Source organism: Gossypium hirsutum, chromosome A02 (assembly GCF_007990345.1).
Source record: "Gossypium hirsutum isolate 1008001.06 chromosome A02, Gossypium_hirsutum_v2.1, whole genome shotgun sequence".
Classification (NCBI taxonomy): domain Eukaryota; kingdom Viridiplantae; phylum Streptophyta; class Magnoliopsida; order Malvales; family Malvaceae; genus Gossypium; species Gossypium hirsutum.
Genome location: NC_053425.1, coordinates 283,040 through 300,404, shown reverse-complemented (window position 1 = coordinate 300,404; position 17,365 = coordinate 283,040). Strand labels below are relative to the sequence as shown.

Below are 17,365 nucleotides of genomic sequence, written 5' to 3'. Positions count from 1 at the left end.
ATTATGACATAGAAACATTATCCCATAAGGGAAAAACTCTATTATAGGAAGTCATGGGCACATCATGTAGCAGTCACTTTCAAGCTTTTGATTATGTTAATAGATAAGAATATCTTCATTTATTTATTATTTTATGTTAATCAAATTTGAGAATGAATGTCATGTATGTATATTTTTCCTATTAAATTTGACTTGAATATGATGATTTGTTTCCATCAATTTGAATTTATATCCGATTTAACTCGATTTGGTTATAAAAAATTAATAATTTAAATTTAATGTGATTCGAACTTAAAATTAATTGAATTTGAAATAATTTAAATAAGTAACTCGAAATTATTTGAATTTATAATAACTCAAACTAGAATTAATCCAAAATCGAAATTAAACTGAATTGAATCGAAGATTTTAAAACTCGAATCTATGTTATTCAGATTAACCTAATCCAAAAATTATGGTAAGATTCAAGTTTCACCAATTATGGTAAAATTAGTATCATAGAGACTTTTATATTAGGAGTTAGATTGTGTTTTTTTTTTTACTCAAAAAATAGGCAAATTAATCCTATACGTACGAGCATACGAGTCCTCCTCTCAAAACTTCCATCAATGTCTATTATTAAAAATTAGTCCATGTACATTAGTATGAGATATACGTAGCATATACCACGTATAACCATCTGGTTATTTCGTCAATCACGTCAGATTTTAATAGTAAAAATAGATGAAATTTTTAATCAAAAGAAGATCAATTTGCCGTTTGATCTAATTTGCATGCGTCAGTTTACCTGTTTTTTTAATAAATGGAATATAATGTAATCTAACTCTTAATACATGAGTCTCCATAATACAATTACCCACCAATCATCACGAGAAAAGATCATATGAAATATGGATATTATCACTTTCCAATAATTTAATGTCACTTTAGTAATTTCATCCTCAATTTCAGGATTTTCATTCGGATTTGATTTTTTTCAGAATGAAAATACTGATATGATATTAAACTATTAAAAAAATACAAAACACGTGACGTCACTATTTCATATAATTCCTTCTCGATTCATCATCGCATTTAAAAAGTAATTTTTTTAATCTTTATCACCAATAGTAATAATCTCATTTTGACATTAATAAATAATAATTAATTAATGCGATGATTATTATTATCCCCAAATTCACTAAAAACAAATACTGATTTTGACTTTTCATTTAATCTCCAATGACGGCGTCATCTTTTAATTTCCCCACTGAAAACCCACAAGTGGTGCATTATCTAAAATCAATCATCTTTATCAACACTTTTCCCTTGACATTGACTCCCATTTTATCTGCAATGCTTCCTTTCCAAATTATCATTACTATTACTCCATCTATTTTACATTTGAATTTAGTCCTTATACTCTTCAAATTTTAAAATTTTAGTCTTGACCTAAACAGTAGTAGTTAAATCTGTTTGATAAAATTCAATTCCTAGTCCTGTTCCATGTGTACAATTGTAGATTTAGTCAATATTTTTCAATTGGATCATTCTAAATCCCTATATTCTTCGAATTTTGAAATTTTAGTCTTGAGACAAATGACAGTTGTTAATCCGTTATCTGTATTTTTAATGAGTAATATGTTGAAATAACAAGTTGATATGACTTACGCATATGATAATATGTTTGTCGCATTAGGTTTTAGAAAGAGTAATATCTAATTAATGAGTAATATGTTGAAATAACAAGTTGATATGACTTACGCATATGATAATATGTTTGTCGCATTAGGTTTTAGAAAGAGTAATATCTAACAGTTATTGTTTAGTGAGGACTGAATTTTAAAAATTTTAAAAATATAGAGACGAAAAAATAACCAAATTAAAATATAAAGACTAAATCCATAACTTTTGCGAAGTAAAGAGACTAGGCAGTGGTATTTCAAAATTATGAAATTTGTTGTGTTTTTTCTTACTTGTTTTACCTTATTAGTTTGTTTTCTATATAGAATTTTTTTAAAGTTAATTCAACAATTAACTAAACTTGAATTAATTAACTATAATGATAATGAATTTGGAGAAAAACTCGTACATTTACATAAAGTGAGATTCGAACCCGAAATTTAAAAGTTCTCAAGATCTCAACTTTATCATTAAACTTGAATTTTATTGAAGATCCTAATAAAATTTAAAGTATCTATGTTTGATACATATTTAAATATAGATATAAATTATAATTTTTTGAATATATAAAAATCCTATAATTGATACTAATCTTAACGTAAGTTTAAAAAATTATAATTATTTATTCAGGCTTAACTCTAGAGGTCATCTGGAGGTGTGGTCGTTCATAACCCAAGGCCGAAAGGAGTTCAAAATATTATTTTCTAGTTTTTAAAGGACCTAAAACCCTATTTTATTATTTTGTCTAGAGCCTCAAAAATATAAAAACGAACCTGATTTATGGAAAGGCGAATCTTTTTTATTGAATTAATCAAAATAAACTTAAAGAAAAATTGACGAATTTACATATTCGAACTTAAAATTTCAAAATTCTCAACACGGTTGAAATAAATTATTAATTAAAAGTAAAAGAGAAAGAAGAAATAATGCATTAAAATATAAAGTAAAAGAGAAAGTGGAGGAGGAGTGATTGAGAACAAGTCCACAGCAAACTTCACCTACTGTCTCATTTGCCATTTTTGTTTAAACATATTTATTATGTGTCTTTTAATTCTATTATTCATTATTATCAATTTGACATTTTATTAATGGACCATTTATTTTAACTATTAAAATAATATTTCCATATCTTTTTATTATATTCTTAGAATCTCTTTACTTATTTAAATAAAAAATTCTAAAAAGATGAATTACGTTTGGAAATAACTTTCGAGTTAAATAAATTAAATTCAGAAATATTTGAGATATTCGAGTTAATGAAATATTATTCGTCAGTAACAACGATTAATTTCTTTCTCGCGAGTATAAACATCTAATCATCAAATGTACTCCATTTATCATTCATTAAACTCTTGATTACATGATTGAGACTGAGTAAAACTCGATTCAATTCGATTAGGGAAAATAAAAAAAAAATTAAAATTTCGAGTTGTTTGAGTTGAAATCTACAACTTGAATAATTCGAATAACAGATTGGTGTAAATACTCTTTTGGTCCTTCTCAACTTGATTCGAAAAAAATTGAAATAAAATTAAGACGATAAAATAGGACTCGTGAACTCGATTAACTTAAAAAAAAATTATTCAATTATTCATTTATTATTTATCCGAACATACACTTTCATTTTGATTCCACAACTTTTGTGTAAAGGTTGTTGATATAAGACCAAGTATTACCATAAATTATAGCATCCCAGCCGGAATGGATAAGCCAATAGATGAGCTGTAGAATGAGAAGCAAGCAGCCGGCATATTTGTGTGTTGGAGCTTTAAAACAATGTGATGGAAAGCAATAAAATTTTCTTACAACACACAAATTCTTACTTGGTAAACCGCCAGCCCCAAGCCAACAGCAATTTTAAAAATTCCAGTCAAAAACCAACTCCTCTTATCAAAATCATATAAATTAATCACTAATTGCACCATGATTATCGTTTTATATTAAATTTTAAGCAAAACCCAAAATCATTTTCTTTTCGTAATCAACTACTATACCACCTTCTTCTGGAAAGTTGCAATGGCTGTTTCTCCTCATGCTTTTCCGCCGAGAAAGCGGCGGCCTTCGGCCGGAGCTTTTGTATCGCCCAAACTAGCCGATATCAACTTGGTAAAGTCCCTTCTTTCTTTGTCGCAAGAAATATCTTCTTTTAAACCATTTCAATGTCTTCTAAAACGGAACTCGGTTTCCGCCATTAACAAATCCAAGCTTCTCTCGATATTATTCGACGAGCTGATAAAAAACCCAGCTTCTGTTTTCTTTTCTCCTTCAACCCTTTTGTGCTTTGAAGAAATGTACATAGTTTTACAAAGGATTAAAACATTGCTCGAAGATTGTTCAAATGGAAGTAAGATGTGGATGTTAATGCAAATCCAGGTACTATCTAATAATTTTCATGAACTCACCCTCGAGTTATCGACTCTACTCGATATTTTCCCTTTTAAGGAGATTGAACTGAGTCAAGACGTGGAAGAACTCGTGGTTTTGGTACGGAGACTGTGTGGTAAGTCGAAGCCGGTTGTGGATCCCGGCGATGTGTTTCTCCGGCGAGAAGTTTTGACCATGTTGGATCGGATCGAAAAAGAGATCGTTCCCGATCAGTTGAAGCTTAAAAAAGTCATCGAGGATCTGGGATTACGTGACGGTTCGAGTTGCAGAGAAGAAATCGAGAGCTTACAAGATGAAATCCAGAATCAAGTCGACGAGAAATCGAAATCGGATATCGTTTCTTTGATTGGCCTTGTTCGTTACGCTAATTGCGTGTTGTTCGGATCTTCGACGGCGAGTAAACCGGATCATCGGCGGCAAAAATCGACGTCTGATTTGACGATCCCGGCTGATTTCCGGTGTCCGATTACTCTTGAGTTGATGAGGGATCCGGTTGTCGTGGCGACGGGACAGACGTACGATCGGGAGTCTATCAATCTATGGATTGAATCTGGGCATTCCACATGTCCTAAAACGGGTCAAACCCTGATCCATACCAACCTTATCCCGAACCGAGCTTTGAGGAATCTTATAGCTATGTGGTGCCGTGAGCAAGGAATTCCGTTTGAGACCGTCGGAAATAACGAGAAAGTTAACAGCGTTAAAGGTACTAAAGCCGCCTTTGAAGCTACGAAGATGACGGTTTCTTTTTTGGTCAACAAACTATCGGGTAGTCAAACCATGGAGGCGGCTAACGGTGTTGTTTATGAGCTTCGTGCTTTGTCGAAAACCGACTCGGATAGCCGAGCCTGCATTGCAGAAGCTGGAGCGATTCCGACCTTAGTCAGGTATTTAGGTTCAAGTGTTGGTTTGGAGCATCCGAACCTCCAGGTCAACGCTGTTACTACTATTCTCAACCTTTCCATCTTAGAAGCAAACAAAACGAGAATCGTGGAGACCGACGGAGCTTTAAACGGCGTTATCGAGGTGTTACGTTCAGGTGCCACGTGGGAAGCCAAAGGGAATGCGGCGGCGACGATATTCAGCTTATCGGGCATACACGCGTACAGAAAAGGTTTAGGAAGGAAGACTCGTGTCATAAAGGGATTGTTGGATTTAGCCAAAGACGGACCCACGAGCTCCCAAAAGGATGCACTCGTGGCTATTTTGAATTTGGCTGGAGATAGGGAGACTGTAGGGAGGTTAGTTGAAGGAGGGGTGATACAGACGGTGAGCGGAGTCATGGACGAGCTACCGGAGGAAGCGGTGACAATACTCGAGGCGGTGACTAGGAGAGGCGGATTGGCGGCAATCGCGGCGGCTTTCAACATAATTAAGAAACTGGGTGTTATCCTGAGGGAAGGGTCAGACAATGGAAGGGAAAGCGCCGCAGCTACGTTGGTCACCATGTGTAGGAAAGGGGGACCGGAGATGGTAGCGGAGTTGGCAGTGATTCCCGGGATTGAAAGGATAATATGGGAAGTGATGGGTGGCGGAACCGCAAGAGGGAGACGGAAAGCGGCGACGTTGTTGCGGATTCTTCGAAGATGGGCGGCCGGTTTGGATTTGGATACAAATAATGTTGTGGATAGTTCAGACATGATAACCATGACAGTTGGTACATCAAGAACAATATTGCAAGCATGATAGGATACGATTTTTTTTTTTCAAATTTATTGTCAAATTGTAAATTGTGAATGAAATTTGTAAAATCTTAATGGGAAAAAGATCATTTTTTTATAATTACATGACTTAAAAGTTATTTTTTTAATAATTTAATTATAAGATTTAATCGTATCTGTTTTTTTACAGAATATTTAAAATTATTAATAACCCTTCTCGACATATAAATAGAAAGATAATTTACTTTAATAAACTTAAACTCACATCTTCCTACATAAAAAAATAATTCTAATGGGAATCGAATTAAGACTAAAACTTAATTATTTTTAAATAAAATTATTGTACTTTTAAAACAGTTTATTTATATGTGTTGGGAAATTAAAAAGAAGAATCGATGCTTTATTGGCTATAATTAACTACTTTAGCAGACAAAAAAGGTCGCTTGATTTATTTATTGGCTGGAAATCAAAGCCTTTTTAAGTTGCTTTTATGCCATTGTTAAATGCTTGTACTCTTTGATGTAACAACCATTGGTGAAGAAGGAAAACAGAATGACAAATAGAAAAGGGTAAACTAGATATAAGTTCCCTAATTTATTAATAAATTTACATTTTAGTCATTCGATTTCAAAAAGTTACAAAATAATCACTAAAAATTATCAATTAAGACACTGGACTATTAAAATTGTTGTTGTATGGTATTTTCTGTTTGCACCGCATGCACCAATCGAAAGCTCTTGTTCTTTTTTTTCTACAATTCTGTTTTTTTCTTCATGAAAAAACTTTAAACATTACGAATCCAAAACTAAAATTGAAATAGCTTTTTTCTCCAATCTTTGACACGAAATGTCAAATCGAATTGGATCTAAAGTATATCCTTCTAATCATTAATGGGTATTGATCAATCATATTGATCGTCAAACTGTCGCTTGGAACTCCCTAGTCATACTTTTTTTTAAACTTAATAGCTCGATAACTTAAGCAAAAACATTTGAATAGTTCAGTGACTTAAATGAAAGCTTACGAATAATCGAGTGACCATTTTTTTAACTTTTTAAAATTGAATGACAAATACATAAACTTACTAATATTTTAGTGACATTGGATGTAGTTTACCCAATAGAAAATAATTATACTTGTTTAAGGGCCAGGTTATCGGTCCAAGTTCGAAATTTGGAGAAAAATATTAGCCAAAAAGTATACTTGAATAAAAAAAATTAGACATGTTTAAAGTTTAGCGTTAAATATAGTTTTAGATCTGACACGGAGTAAACTTAAAACATATGGATCAAACTATAAGCACATGTGTACTTATTGCATGAAGAGTTGAGGGCTAATATGTTTTAACATGCTCTAGGTCATATTTCTTTCTTTTAATACGTCTCTTTTTTATATAATGCCTAGAATTAGCTATAACCCTTCTGCAACCCTTAAATAGAAAGATAACGCGCTTCAGTACACTCGAATCTATGTCCTCCTACACTAACAACAATACTGATACTAATCGAATTAAGACTCAATCGACTGATTTATGTGTTTTAATATACTCTAAGTTACATTTCAATTGATATTTAACGTTTAAACTAAATTCCACGTAGGCAAGAATAAATATTCTTTTTCCTAATGGATCCAAAAACCCACTTAGCCACTTTCTGCAGAATTTTCTCGGGAAAAAGAAAGGGCTTGTTTGTGCTTTCACTCTCCAAATCCAGTACACAATCAATAAGCCCAACAATGTGAAAAAGATTCTAACAGAAAAATTACACAAACATCATTGTCAACAAAAAAACATTCTGGGTTTTTGTGCAGAAAAACATAAAAGAAAAGGAAAACAAAAAAACCTTCTTGAAGTTTATTCCTTGTCCTTGGTTGAAGATACCAACAAGGCAACATTAACTGCAAAATATTTTCAGGCACCACAACAAATCATTAGGTCCCCCACTCTCAATTGATTAGGGTTTTGGAACCATTTCCTTAACTTAAACCTTTTGTTGTGTTGTTCTGAACGATCAGTTTGATACCAACAAAGTGTTGAACGGAGCATTAGGTCAGTCACGAATTTTGAAAAGATTAACTTTTTTTACATGGATGATATTTTAAGTCTTAAAAAATAAAAGGGTAAATTACACTAATAATTATTTAGCTATTAAAATTAATATAATAACAATTATAGCTAATTTTAAAAGTTATTATTTTATCTTTTTATTTTTCGTTTAACAACGAGTGACTAAAAAAAATTAAATGACAATTACTTTTCACAGTTAAATAATAAAAAAATATAGATAATCAAGTGATTATCGATATAAATTTACCCTAAAAAGAAGGGACCGGTTGACTAGAAACCTCAAAGGTGCATATAGTTGTGAAACACCGCCATACATGACCATGAATGCTTTGATAATGATTTGGAAAGACAAAGAAAAAGGCTATGGGTAGAAGCCAATCACAACTTTGGTAAGAGAATTTCATGTGCTTTCGAGCTGTTTCTGTTTTGTTGTCACTTGCAGTTTTGTCTTTTTCTTTAAAGGTCTTAATTAATGAGACGACTCACCGCCCAGAGCAGATAAAAAGATTGCTTGGTCTTAATGGCATTTGCGCATATATATATATAGGTTTTTGAGCTTTTGGAATTGGTCACGATGAGATATGTTTGGGGGTGTGTGAAAATTTATCTAAGAGATAAGGTTGTAATAATCATCAGTACGGTAAGTTAGTGTTTATTGATGAGTAGAATAATATATATTAAAATTAAGTATTAAAATTAAGTCGATTTGAGGGTTAATGTATATAACGAAGAAATTTGTTTGGATTTTAATTTTTAATTTTTTAATATTCAAAATTATTTCATAAAAAAATTTAAATTGTGGAAGTAAAATGAATGAGAGCTTTCAATTGGTACAAGCAGTACGAATAGAAAAAGCCATGCAATAATAATTTTAACAGTTCATAGATTTTAATAAAACTTTTCAAATAATTCAGTGTCTATTTTGTAATTTTTTAAGTTAAATGATCAAAACTTAAATTTACAAATAATTTAATGACCTTACGTATAGTTCACTCATTAACTAATTAGAATAAATCTAGAGAAAACTGTCAATCGAGTCTTAGCTCAGTTAGCATTGGCGTTGTTGTTAATGCAAAATGATGTGGGTTTGAGTGTGTCGAAATGTATTATCCTCTTTGTTAAGGGTTGAGGAGGAATTATGGGTAGTTCTAAGCATTTTATCAAAAAAATAAAGACTAGAAATCGTGATGTTGCACTCGTATGAAAATAAGTAAATAAAAACAATCTAGAGAAAACTTGAACATGAAAGTTACCCAATCTCAAACTTACCTTTGAGTAAAGGTTTTATTGTCTACTTTACTTGTCGGAGGCACCAAGGGTGGTTGAGAGCCTTCCCCAAGGGCATAGCCATGGTAGGGGTGTAATCGAGTCTAATCGAGTTTGAATGTTGTTAAGCTTGAGCTTGACTCAAAATTCGAAGTTCGATATTCAGTTCGGACTCAACTAAATATCTGTTTTTAAGCTCAAACTCGGCTTAAGATATAATTGAGCTAATCAAATTCTTGCTCAAGCTTAGCTCAATAATTAAGTTTAAGGTTAATAATATATATTAAGAGTAATAACATAATTTAAAAATATAAAACTATGAAAAATTCGATAAGGCTCACAAACTACTCATGTCAAGTATTACTTAGCTTAAATTCGGCTCGATTGACAGCTCGAGCTTGGTTTGATAATTACCAAATCAAGTTCAATTTTTTTCGAATCAATCTCGAGTATTCTAAGCACTAGTATTTCAGTTACACCCCCTAAGGTGTGAAGCTTTGGCCTCCCTTGGCCAAATGGGCAAATTGTTATTTTACCCTTCTCAAAAATTAAAAGCTTCAATTTAATCCTTTTAACCTTTGATTAGATATAAAATTTAAAATTTTTTTTATAATTTTATCTCGACCTGCTTAAAATAAAAAATTTTGTTTCACTGGCGTTCCCTTTTTTTTAATATTATAAAACTGTAAGCTAATTATAAAATTACTGAAAAAAATATAGCTAATTTATAAAATTGTATTAATAGATAATTTCTATTGAAGGCAAAAAACAAAAGGAAAAAAAAAAAAAGAGAAATGTTTGTGGGGTCAATCCAAGAGCCTGCATGATAGCCACGTCGATGGAACTTATGGGGAAAACCATGCAAAACCACTATTTTAGCCGTACTACCAACACAAACGTTCGAATTTTAGGCCTAATTGTGGTTTTAGTCCTTTTAGCATATTTAAATTTAATCCCACTACTTTTTTTATATTTTTTTTCTGATCCATCCATAAACCCTTTACCTTTAAACTAATTAAATGTAGGAAGACGTCTTGTCTAATTTAACAACAATGGTGCTAATCTAAACTAGGACTTGATTGGAAATTCTTCTATTTGGTATAATTTGGTCTACTTATTTTTATAATGTTATTATTAGGTCTAAATTGACAATATCGTTAGTTCTACTGTTAAAGTGACGATATAAAAAAATTATTGTTATTCGATTATATAGTTAGTGTCAATCATGTTTAATTAATTATAAATTTATATGTTAATTTAATGGTTAAGATTGTTTTTTAAAGAAAATTGAAGCTTTTACTAAGGATTAAAATTCAAATTTTGGTAAATTAGAAAAATTAAAATCATAATTAGACCCAAATTTTTAACCAGGTTAACTGGATAAAAGTATCATGGAGGTCTCTGTATTAAGTGTGAGATTGTATTTTGCCCCTTCTAATAAAAAATGGGGAAAAAGACCTTTCCAGACCCTCTCAATTTTGAATTTGAGCAAATTGCTCCCTCTAAAAAAATTAGAGCAATTTAATCCCTATGAATTTCAAAAATAGCAACTAAGGCACGACATCGATGCTTTCTCTCAATTGTACATGATTTTGGTCGGTATAATAGCCCTCAAAGTTTACACATTCTACAATTTGGTCCTAATTTAATGAAATTTTCTCATAACATTTGTGTAACTGTGTAAATGTTGAGGTTGAATTTATTGATTTTTTTTAGACTTAAGACCAAAATGACAAAACCTATAAACATTAAAAGTTAAATTTGTTATTATACCAATCAAAATTATATACAATTGATGGAAGAAATAAACTCGTGATTAATTGCCATTAGTTGTAAAATTTTGAAATTGATAAACATTTAAGAAGGTTTTTTTACCAAAACAATGGACTAATTAGTCCATTAACTTTTGCAAAGTACAAGAATTTATAATAAAATTTAACAAAAAAATTACTGAAATAATAAAAAAAATCTTGCAAATAAAAAATAAAAAAAAATAAAGCAAAAAGCTAGTTACCACTTGGGACCAATGTTTATTTTCCCTTTATGCCAACTATTTTTTCTTCCATTGTGGACCCCCAAACTTTTCTTTTCTTTATTTTCAATCACACTTTCCCTGTTTTTATACACCTTCTTACTCTCCTTCTTTTTCAATCACTTCCCCCCCATATCTCTCATCATCATCATCAAAGTTTTCATATTTCTTCAAAATAATCCCTTTTTCTTCATACAAAAGTTGCCATTTTCAATGGGTAATTCCAGGTTCAAGTTATCAGACATGTTCCCCAATGTCTGGTTTTACAAACTCAAAGACATGAACAAATCCAAACACCATGAAAAAAAACACCACCACCCATCATCATCAAAACAAGAACAACCCCATTTTAATCCCAGAAAATCCTATCATTTCACTAGAGAGCTTGTTCCAATTCATGTTTCCCCAGATCAACCACTGAGAAAATCCACCAAGAAACGAAATCCCAGAAGGAATTTCCGGTCACCGCCGTCAAAGGTGCTTACTTCTTCCGTCTCCGCCGGTTGTAGTTGCCGTGAAACTATCAAGAATAAACCCGATTCTCCACCGGAATACTCAGCATCTTCTTCATCTTCCTTATCGTCTTCCGGCGACAGTTCTTTACCGCAAGAATCGTTCGATAACTTGGTGTGGTCAAGTTCCAAAGCCAACGACGATATAATCTCCGATGCGGACGTTAAGAAAATCGACGAGTTCTTACCGGAACTCGAACTCCCTCCGATCGTAACGAAACCGGCTAAATTCAACGACATGGTGAAGGACATCAAGAACAAGACAAAAAAATTCGGTCACAGTCCGTCGGGTGTAAAGCTGAGAGTGAATTCTCCGAAAATTGCGAATAGGAGATTAGTTCAGGGTCATGCTCGGCGAAGCATTTCGTCGAACAGTTCGAGTTCAAGTTCGAAGAGGAGCTTATCGGAGAGTTTTGCAGTGGTGAAATCGTCGGTCGATCCTCAAAGAGATTTTAAGGAATCAATGGTGGAGATGATAATGGAGAATAACATTACAGCATCTAAGGATTTGGAGGATTTGCTTGCTTGTTACCTTTCTCTCAATTCCGATGAATACCATGAAATTATCATCAAGGTTTTCAAGCAAATCTGGTTCGACTTGATCGATGTCCGATGATGTTTAACGGTGGATGCAGACGTTTATTCTAACAACAGTTCTCTATGAGGTTCCAATTTTAGAATATGCTTTACTGTAATTACCCTCAGTAATTTAATTCCCTTAAATACTCAATTTTAATCGCTTTTCTTTTTGCAAACTATTTATACTTTAATACCATTAATTTTTCGAATTTTTAAAGTTTAGTCCTCATTTGAAAAAATAGCAGTTAAATCTGTTCGGTTAAATTCAATTATCAGTCCTATATTATGCGTGTAATTATAAATTTGGTCCATATCTCCCAAATGAATTGTTCTAAGTTTTTATACTTTTTTTAAAATTTGAAATTTTAATCGTTAATCTATTAGCTGAATTTTTAACGAGTAATACGTAGAAATAATAAGTTGACATAGTATAATAATATCTTTGCTGCATTATATTTTGAAAATAAAAAAAATTAATAAATTTCACAATTACCATTTGGTAAGAACTGAAATTTTAAATTTTGAAAAGTATATAGACTAAAAACGACCAAATTAAAGTATAAAGATTAAATTCACAACTTTCATAAAGCAAAGAAACTAATAATAGAATTTAACCAAATTGATAACGCGACAATAAATAGTAGTAAAAAGCGTGATACATATACAAAATGTCATTTTAAAATCGCTTCATCGAATGTTACCATTAAGCCGAGAAAATGACGATTGATATATCATATTGATATTTTAAAAATTCGGAAGCAATTTAGGAGTTAGAGTCTCACAATTTTGATTTTTTTTTTGTCATTGGTATGCCCGTAATGATTAATTCATCGGGGGTTTATAACTATTAATACTAAAACTGTCGTCTCTAATATTTAAACCCGAATTTTCTTTTTGAAATTGTTGATGAAACTGTGAATAGATACATGGAAAATGGTGAAAAAATAATAGAAATTGAAATTGTAAAAGGGGTCCCTCAAACAATGTCCTATGAGACAATTTACTGACAATTTCTTCCATCAGGGTTTTGGGCTCTAAAAGAAGATTGTCTTTAACCACAATTCTTCTGTTTCTTTAATCTTTTTTTCTCCACCCAAAATGTCCTCTTTTCCCACATCGTTTCAAATTTATATAAACATATAGGGTTAATATAGTATTTGGTACTTGAACTTAATCTTAATATTCAATTTGGTATTTTTTAGTTCGGTACCTGAATTTTTTCAATTTTATATTTGAGTTACTTTTGTTCCAATTAAACACATGTTTGTTTACTAAAACACACGTGTTAAATATTAATTCAGTCATATGATGCTGTTTAATTTAAGTACCAAATTGAACATCTGAACTAAACTTATGTATAAAATAATGTATTAACCCATACATATAAATAAAATATTCAAGATGAAGTAAATTTTGAGAAGTGTGGAATTCAAATTTCTGCACTGTGTTAAAGCCTCAAGGCTTTTTTTTTTAAAATATATAATTTTTAATTTTGGTTGGACTTGGAGGATATATGCATAGAACTTTACCTAAAGTTGAAAAATTGATCTCTTGAAATAAAGTTAAAGTTGCTTCGGTTATTACAAAAGCCAACATGTTTCTTGAAATCCGGGCCTATATTCATGTTAATATGTTCATGATTTATATATATATAATTTTATACATAATTGTGATTGTCCAACAAGTAAGTGTAACGCTGTTAAGTTCCATGGCAGCGAACTTAATAGAGTGAGTTGTAGTGATCGTATTGCTGTGAAAAAATATGCTAGACGTGCTCAATTAGGTGAAAATTTTAAATTAGACCGTGCTACTTTGAAATTTGATGGTGTTTTTCGTAGCATTTTGAGAGGTTGGTTTACTTTTGGACATGCTTCATTTGCATTGCTTTTCTTTTTTGGACACATTTGGCATGGTGCTAGAACCTTGTTTAGAGATGTATTTGCCGGTATTGAGCCAGATTTGGATGCTCAAATGGAATTTAGAGCATTCCAATGTGTAATGTCATATATGACCTTTGATTTTATGTGATTTTGTACGTGAATTTTTATCTCGATTTAGTTTTCATAAATCTTAACAATATTATCGAATTAGCATAATTTTACGTTGAAATATTGCATACACAAACAATTATATTAGCCCAATATGAAAATAAAAGTATATAGTTGAATCAACATCGAAGTTTCATGTATACATATGAACCACAATTCAGGTTTCATGTGTACAATTGTATCAAATTACACATTGAATCAAAGTTAATGTATAAATTTAATATTAAATTCTAATTTTTACTTCTCTTTTCGGGCAAATCCAAATAGGCGGCGGAGACTTTAACCTCTCAAAATTGAAAAAAAAATTACTTTTAAATCCTTTTATAAATTATGAAATTATAAATTGCACTTTATTCTACCAATGAAAATCTTTTATCTAGTCCCTTCAAAAATATAAAGTTACATTTAACCCCCTACAAATTTATAATCCAATATCTTTAATGAAGCTTTTGAGAACTCTTTTGTTTCATGGTAACATACTTTTACCGTTCTTTCCCTTTTTCCCCTTTTATCCTTTATGAAAAGAGAGTAAGCATTTAATTTTTATTAAACATAATTGAATTTAATATGATGGGAAAAAAATAATGTTAAACATATTTAAATAATTTAAATAAAATTATAATAGATAAATCGATTGAGTCTTAACTCGATGGATATGGGCATTGTTGTCAGTACAAGAGAACGTGAGCTCGAGTGTATTGAAACACATTATTTAAAAGAAAATTAGAATAGGAGAATGAGATTGAAGCTTGGTTTTACCTACACCATATAATATATAAAATAAAATTATTTTTAATCTTATAAAAAATAATTTAAATTTTGGTAATAGGGTTTTTTCCTGTTCATAATCCCTAATTTTGCGGTTCATAATACCTTTTTTTCAGCTAATTTGCTTTATGCGTTGACTTTAATCACTTTCCCCACCGATGATAATTATTATATAAATTTACACATGTTAATTTTGAGGTGGATTCTAAATTTGATCATAGAGATTTACGATAGTTTGAAAAATTACGTTATTTATTATTTATTGAGTTTTAATTTGATTGATATTAGTATTGTTGTTAATATATGAGAACGTGGGTTTGAGTGTGTTAAAGCGCATTATCTTCTTATTTAAAGGTTGAGAAAGAATTAGGGTATAATAATTTATATAATTATAAACTGTTTCACGTAATTAGTGTTATAGAAAACAGTACAAGATATATAAATATTTGTATCATGGAGTCATGTCTTGTAATTAATTACAATGTTGTAATAATTTATGTAATAATAGAAGATATTAGGCAAATTGGTAGTAATTTGTATAATTTAATTGCATCACTGAATTTAATATTGTAAATTAGTCCAAAAATAAAAAATAAAAACTTGGATTTATTATAAAGATGAAGTGCACGAGTGGGGGACAAAAAATCTTGGGGGAATCTAAGATTGAAGAAGTTAGCTTTACTTTGTCTGTATTATTGATGTCCTTTCTCTCCATATTTTTCCAACACAAACGACGAATCTATACACATCTAATAAACACACAAACTACCAAATTTTGGATTTTATTGCCAATTCCATCCCCTTTTTTTCTCTTATAATTTTGCAATACCAATACTTGGTTAAGGACCTGGTGATAAAGCTCGTGACGGCTCACTCGAGGGTGTCAAGAGTGATTCAAGATTGTTTTCCTCTTTTAGGGCCAAGACCCCTGCCTGTTTGTCCTCTTGAATTCGCCTCTCGTTGTTGTAGTTAATTTGGAGAGGTATGGGAAGTTTTAGGAAGCCTTTGGTGGAGTTTTGGTACGTAACTTTAGCCAATGAATTAGATGTAGATTTTTTTAGATCTATGATAAATTTATATTTTAACCTCTCATAATTTTATAATTGGTTCACTAGAAAAGTTTGTTGGCTTTGACCTTATGCCCATCATGGTGGCTCCCGATGGATTTTAATATGACTTGGTAATTCTCAAGAGATATGATGTAATCATGACAATCACCTAATATTGTATAAAGTGTTCTTTTTGAGTAAGGTAGCTCCTTAAATCCGAGTTAGATAAGCTCCTTATTATCTTCTCTAATCTAATTGATTAACTTGACAAGCTAATTACGTATAATCTTCGATTAAATCTTGAACATATAACTTGTTAATATCACATGCATTTTACATGAAAAGAGGAATGTAAGAAGCACCACTCATTTAGCATTATGAAAAGCCAAAATAAGGGGGGAAAAGAGAATCAAAAGGTCAAGTGGATTAGGACCCCAACATGGCCATTAAAATTGTTAAGTGTGAATTGAATTAATTTAGGTGGACTTTTTTGATAAAGTAATAAATTGATGGGTGACACTTTGATATTGATATAAATCACTATGCCACTACCAAAATCTTTCGACCCATTATTTTGGTTGGGCTTTTCCTTTAATTTTACCCTTTTCTACTAGCTACTCCATATATATATAATTTTGCATTTCATCCCTCTACTTTATAAAAATTTAAAAATTAAACTCTAACACTTTTCATATGTTAAATTGAATTATGTTAAATATTATTTATACACTTTATTTTGTATTTTTATAAAATTTGAATATAAATTTATTTTTTGGTCATCTGCAATTGAGTGTGAGTTATAATATCAACTCAATTAAATATTTTAATAATAATTAAGTTAAAAAGTTATGCAACAAATATATTAATAAAAATTTAATATAAAATTGAAATTAGGCTTTTTTCAAAATAATAAATCATAGGTTTAAATCATATTATGTGTTTATTTTTCCAGATTTGATATAAAAATACAAATAAAATAAGGGTAAACTACACCCAAGGTCATTAAACTATTAGTAAGGTTACATTTTGGTCACTCAACTTTAAAATGTTATAAAATAGTCATTGAACTATTCTAATGTTTTCATTTAAGTTGTTGGGATGTTAAAATTGTTGTTGTATGACCTTCTCTGTTCGCATCATTTGCATTAATAAAAAGGTTTCCTTCCCTTCTCTTCTACAATTGAGTTTTTTTTTTCATTAAACAACTTTGAACGTTATGAATATATGAACAAAATTCCGAACAACTTTATTCTCTAATTTTCGACACTAACCATCAGATTGACTTGAATCTAAGGTATGTTCTACTTGTCAATAGGTACTGATCCATTGTACCGATCG

At 30.8% G+C, this 17,365-nt stretch overlaps 2 protein-coding genes across 2 annotated transcripts; both read left to right on the top strand.

The window, feature by feature from the left end:
- Positions 1–3,251: 3,251 nt before the first annotated feature.
- On the top strand, positions 3,252–5,829 carry LOC107935999 (U-box domain-containing protein 16). Its single transcript, XM_016868635.2, has one exon. It carries the CDS (start codon positions 3,679–3,681, stop codon positions 5,731–5,733), a length of 2,055 nt encoding a protein of 684 aa, XP_016724124.2. The 5' UTR covers positions 3,252–3,678; the 3' UTR covers positions 5,734–5,829.
- Positions 5,830–11,111: 5,282 nt separating this feature from the next.
- LOC107935932 (transcription repressor OFP1) lies at positions 11,112–12,313 on the top strand. Its single transcript, XM_016868558.2, has one exon. The coding sequence runs from the start codon at positions 11,285–11,287 to the stop codon at positions 12,197–12,199; it is 915 nt and encodes a 304-aa protein (XP_016724047.2). The 5' UTR covers positions 11,112–11,284; the 3' UTR covers positions 12,200–12,313.
- The last annotated feature ends 5,052 nt before the right edge of the window (positions 12,314–17,365 follow it).

Coding starts and splice junctions, on each gene's coding strand:
- LOC107935999 (XM_016868635.2), top strand. CDS start 3,679: ATGGCTGTTTCTCCTCATGCTTTTCCGCCGAGAAAGCGGCGGCCTTCG.
- LOC107935932 (XM_016868558.2), top strand. CDS start 11,285: ATGGGTAATTCCAGGTTCAAGTTATCAGACATGTTCCCCAATGTCTGG.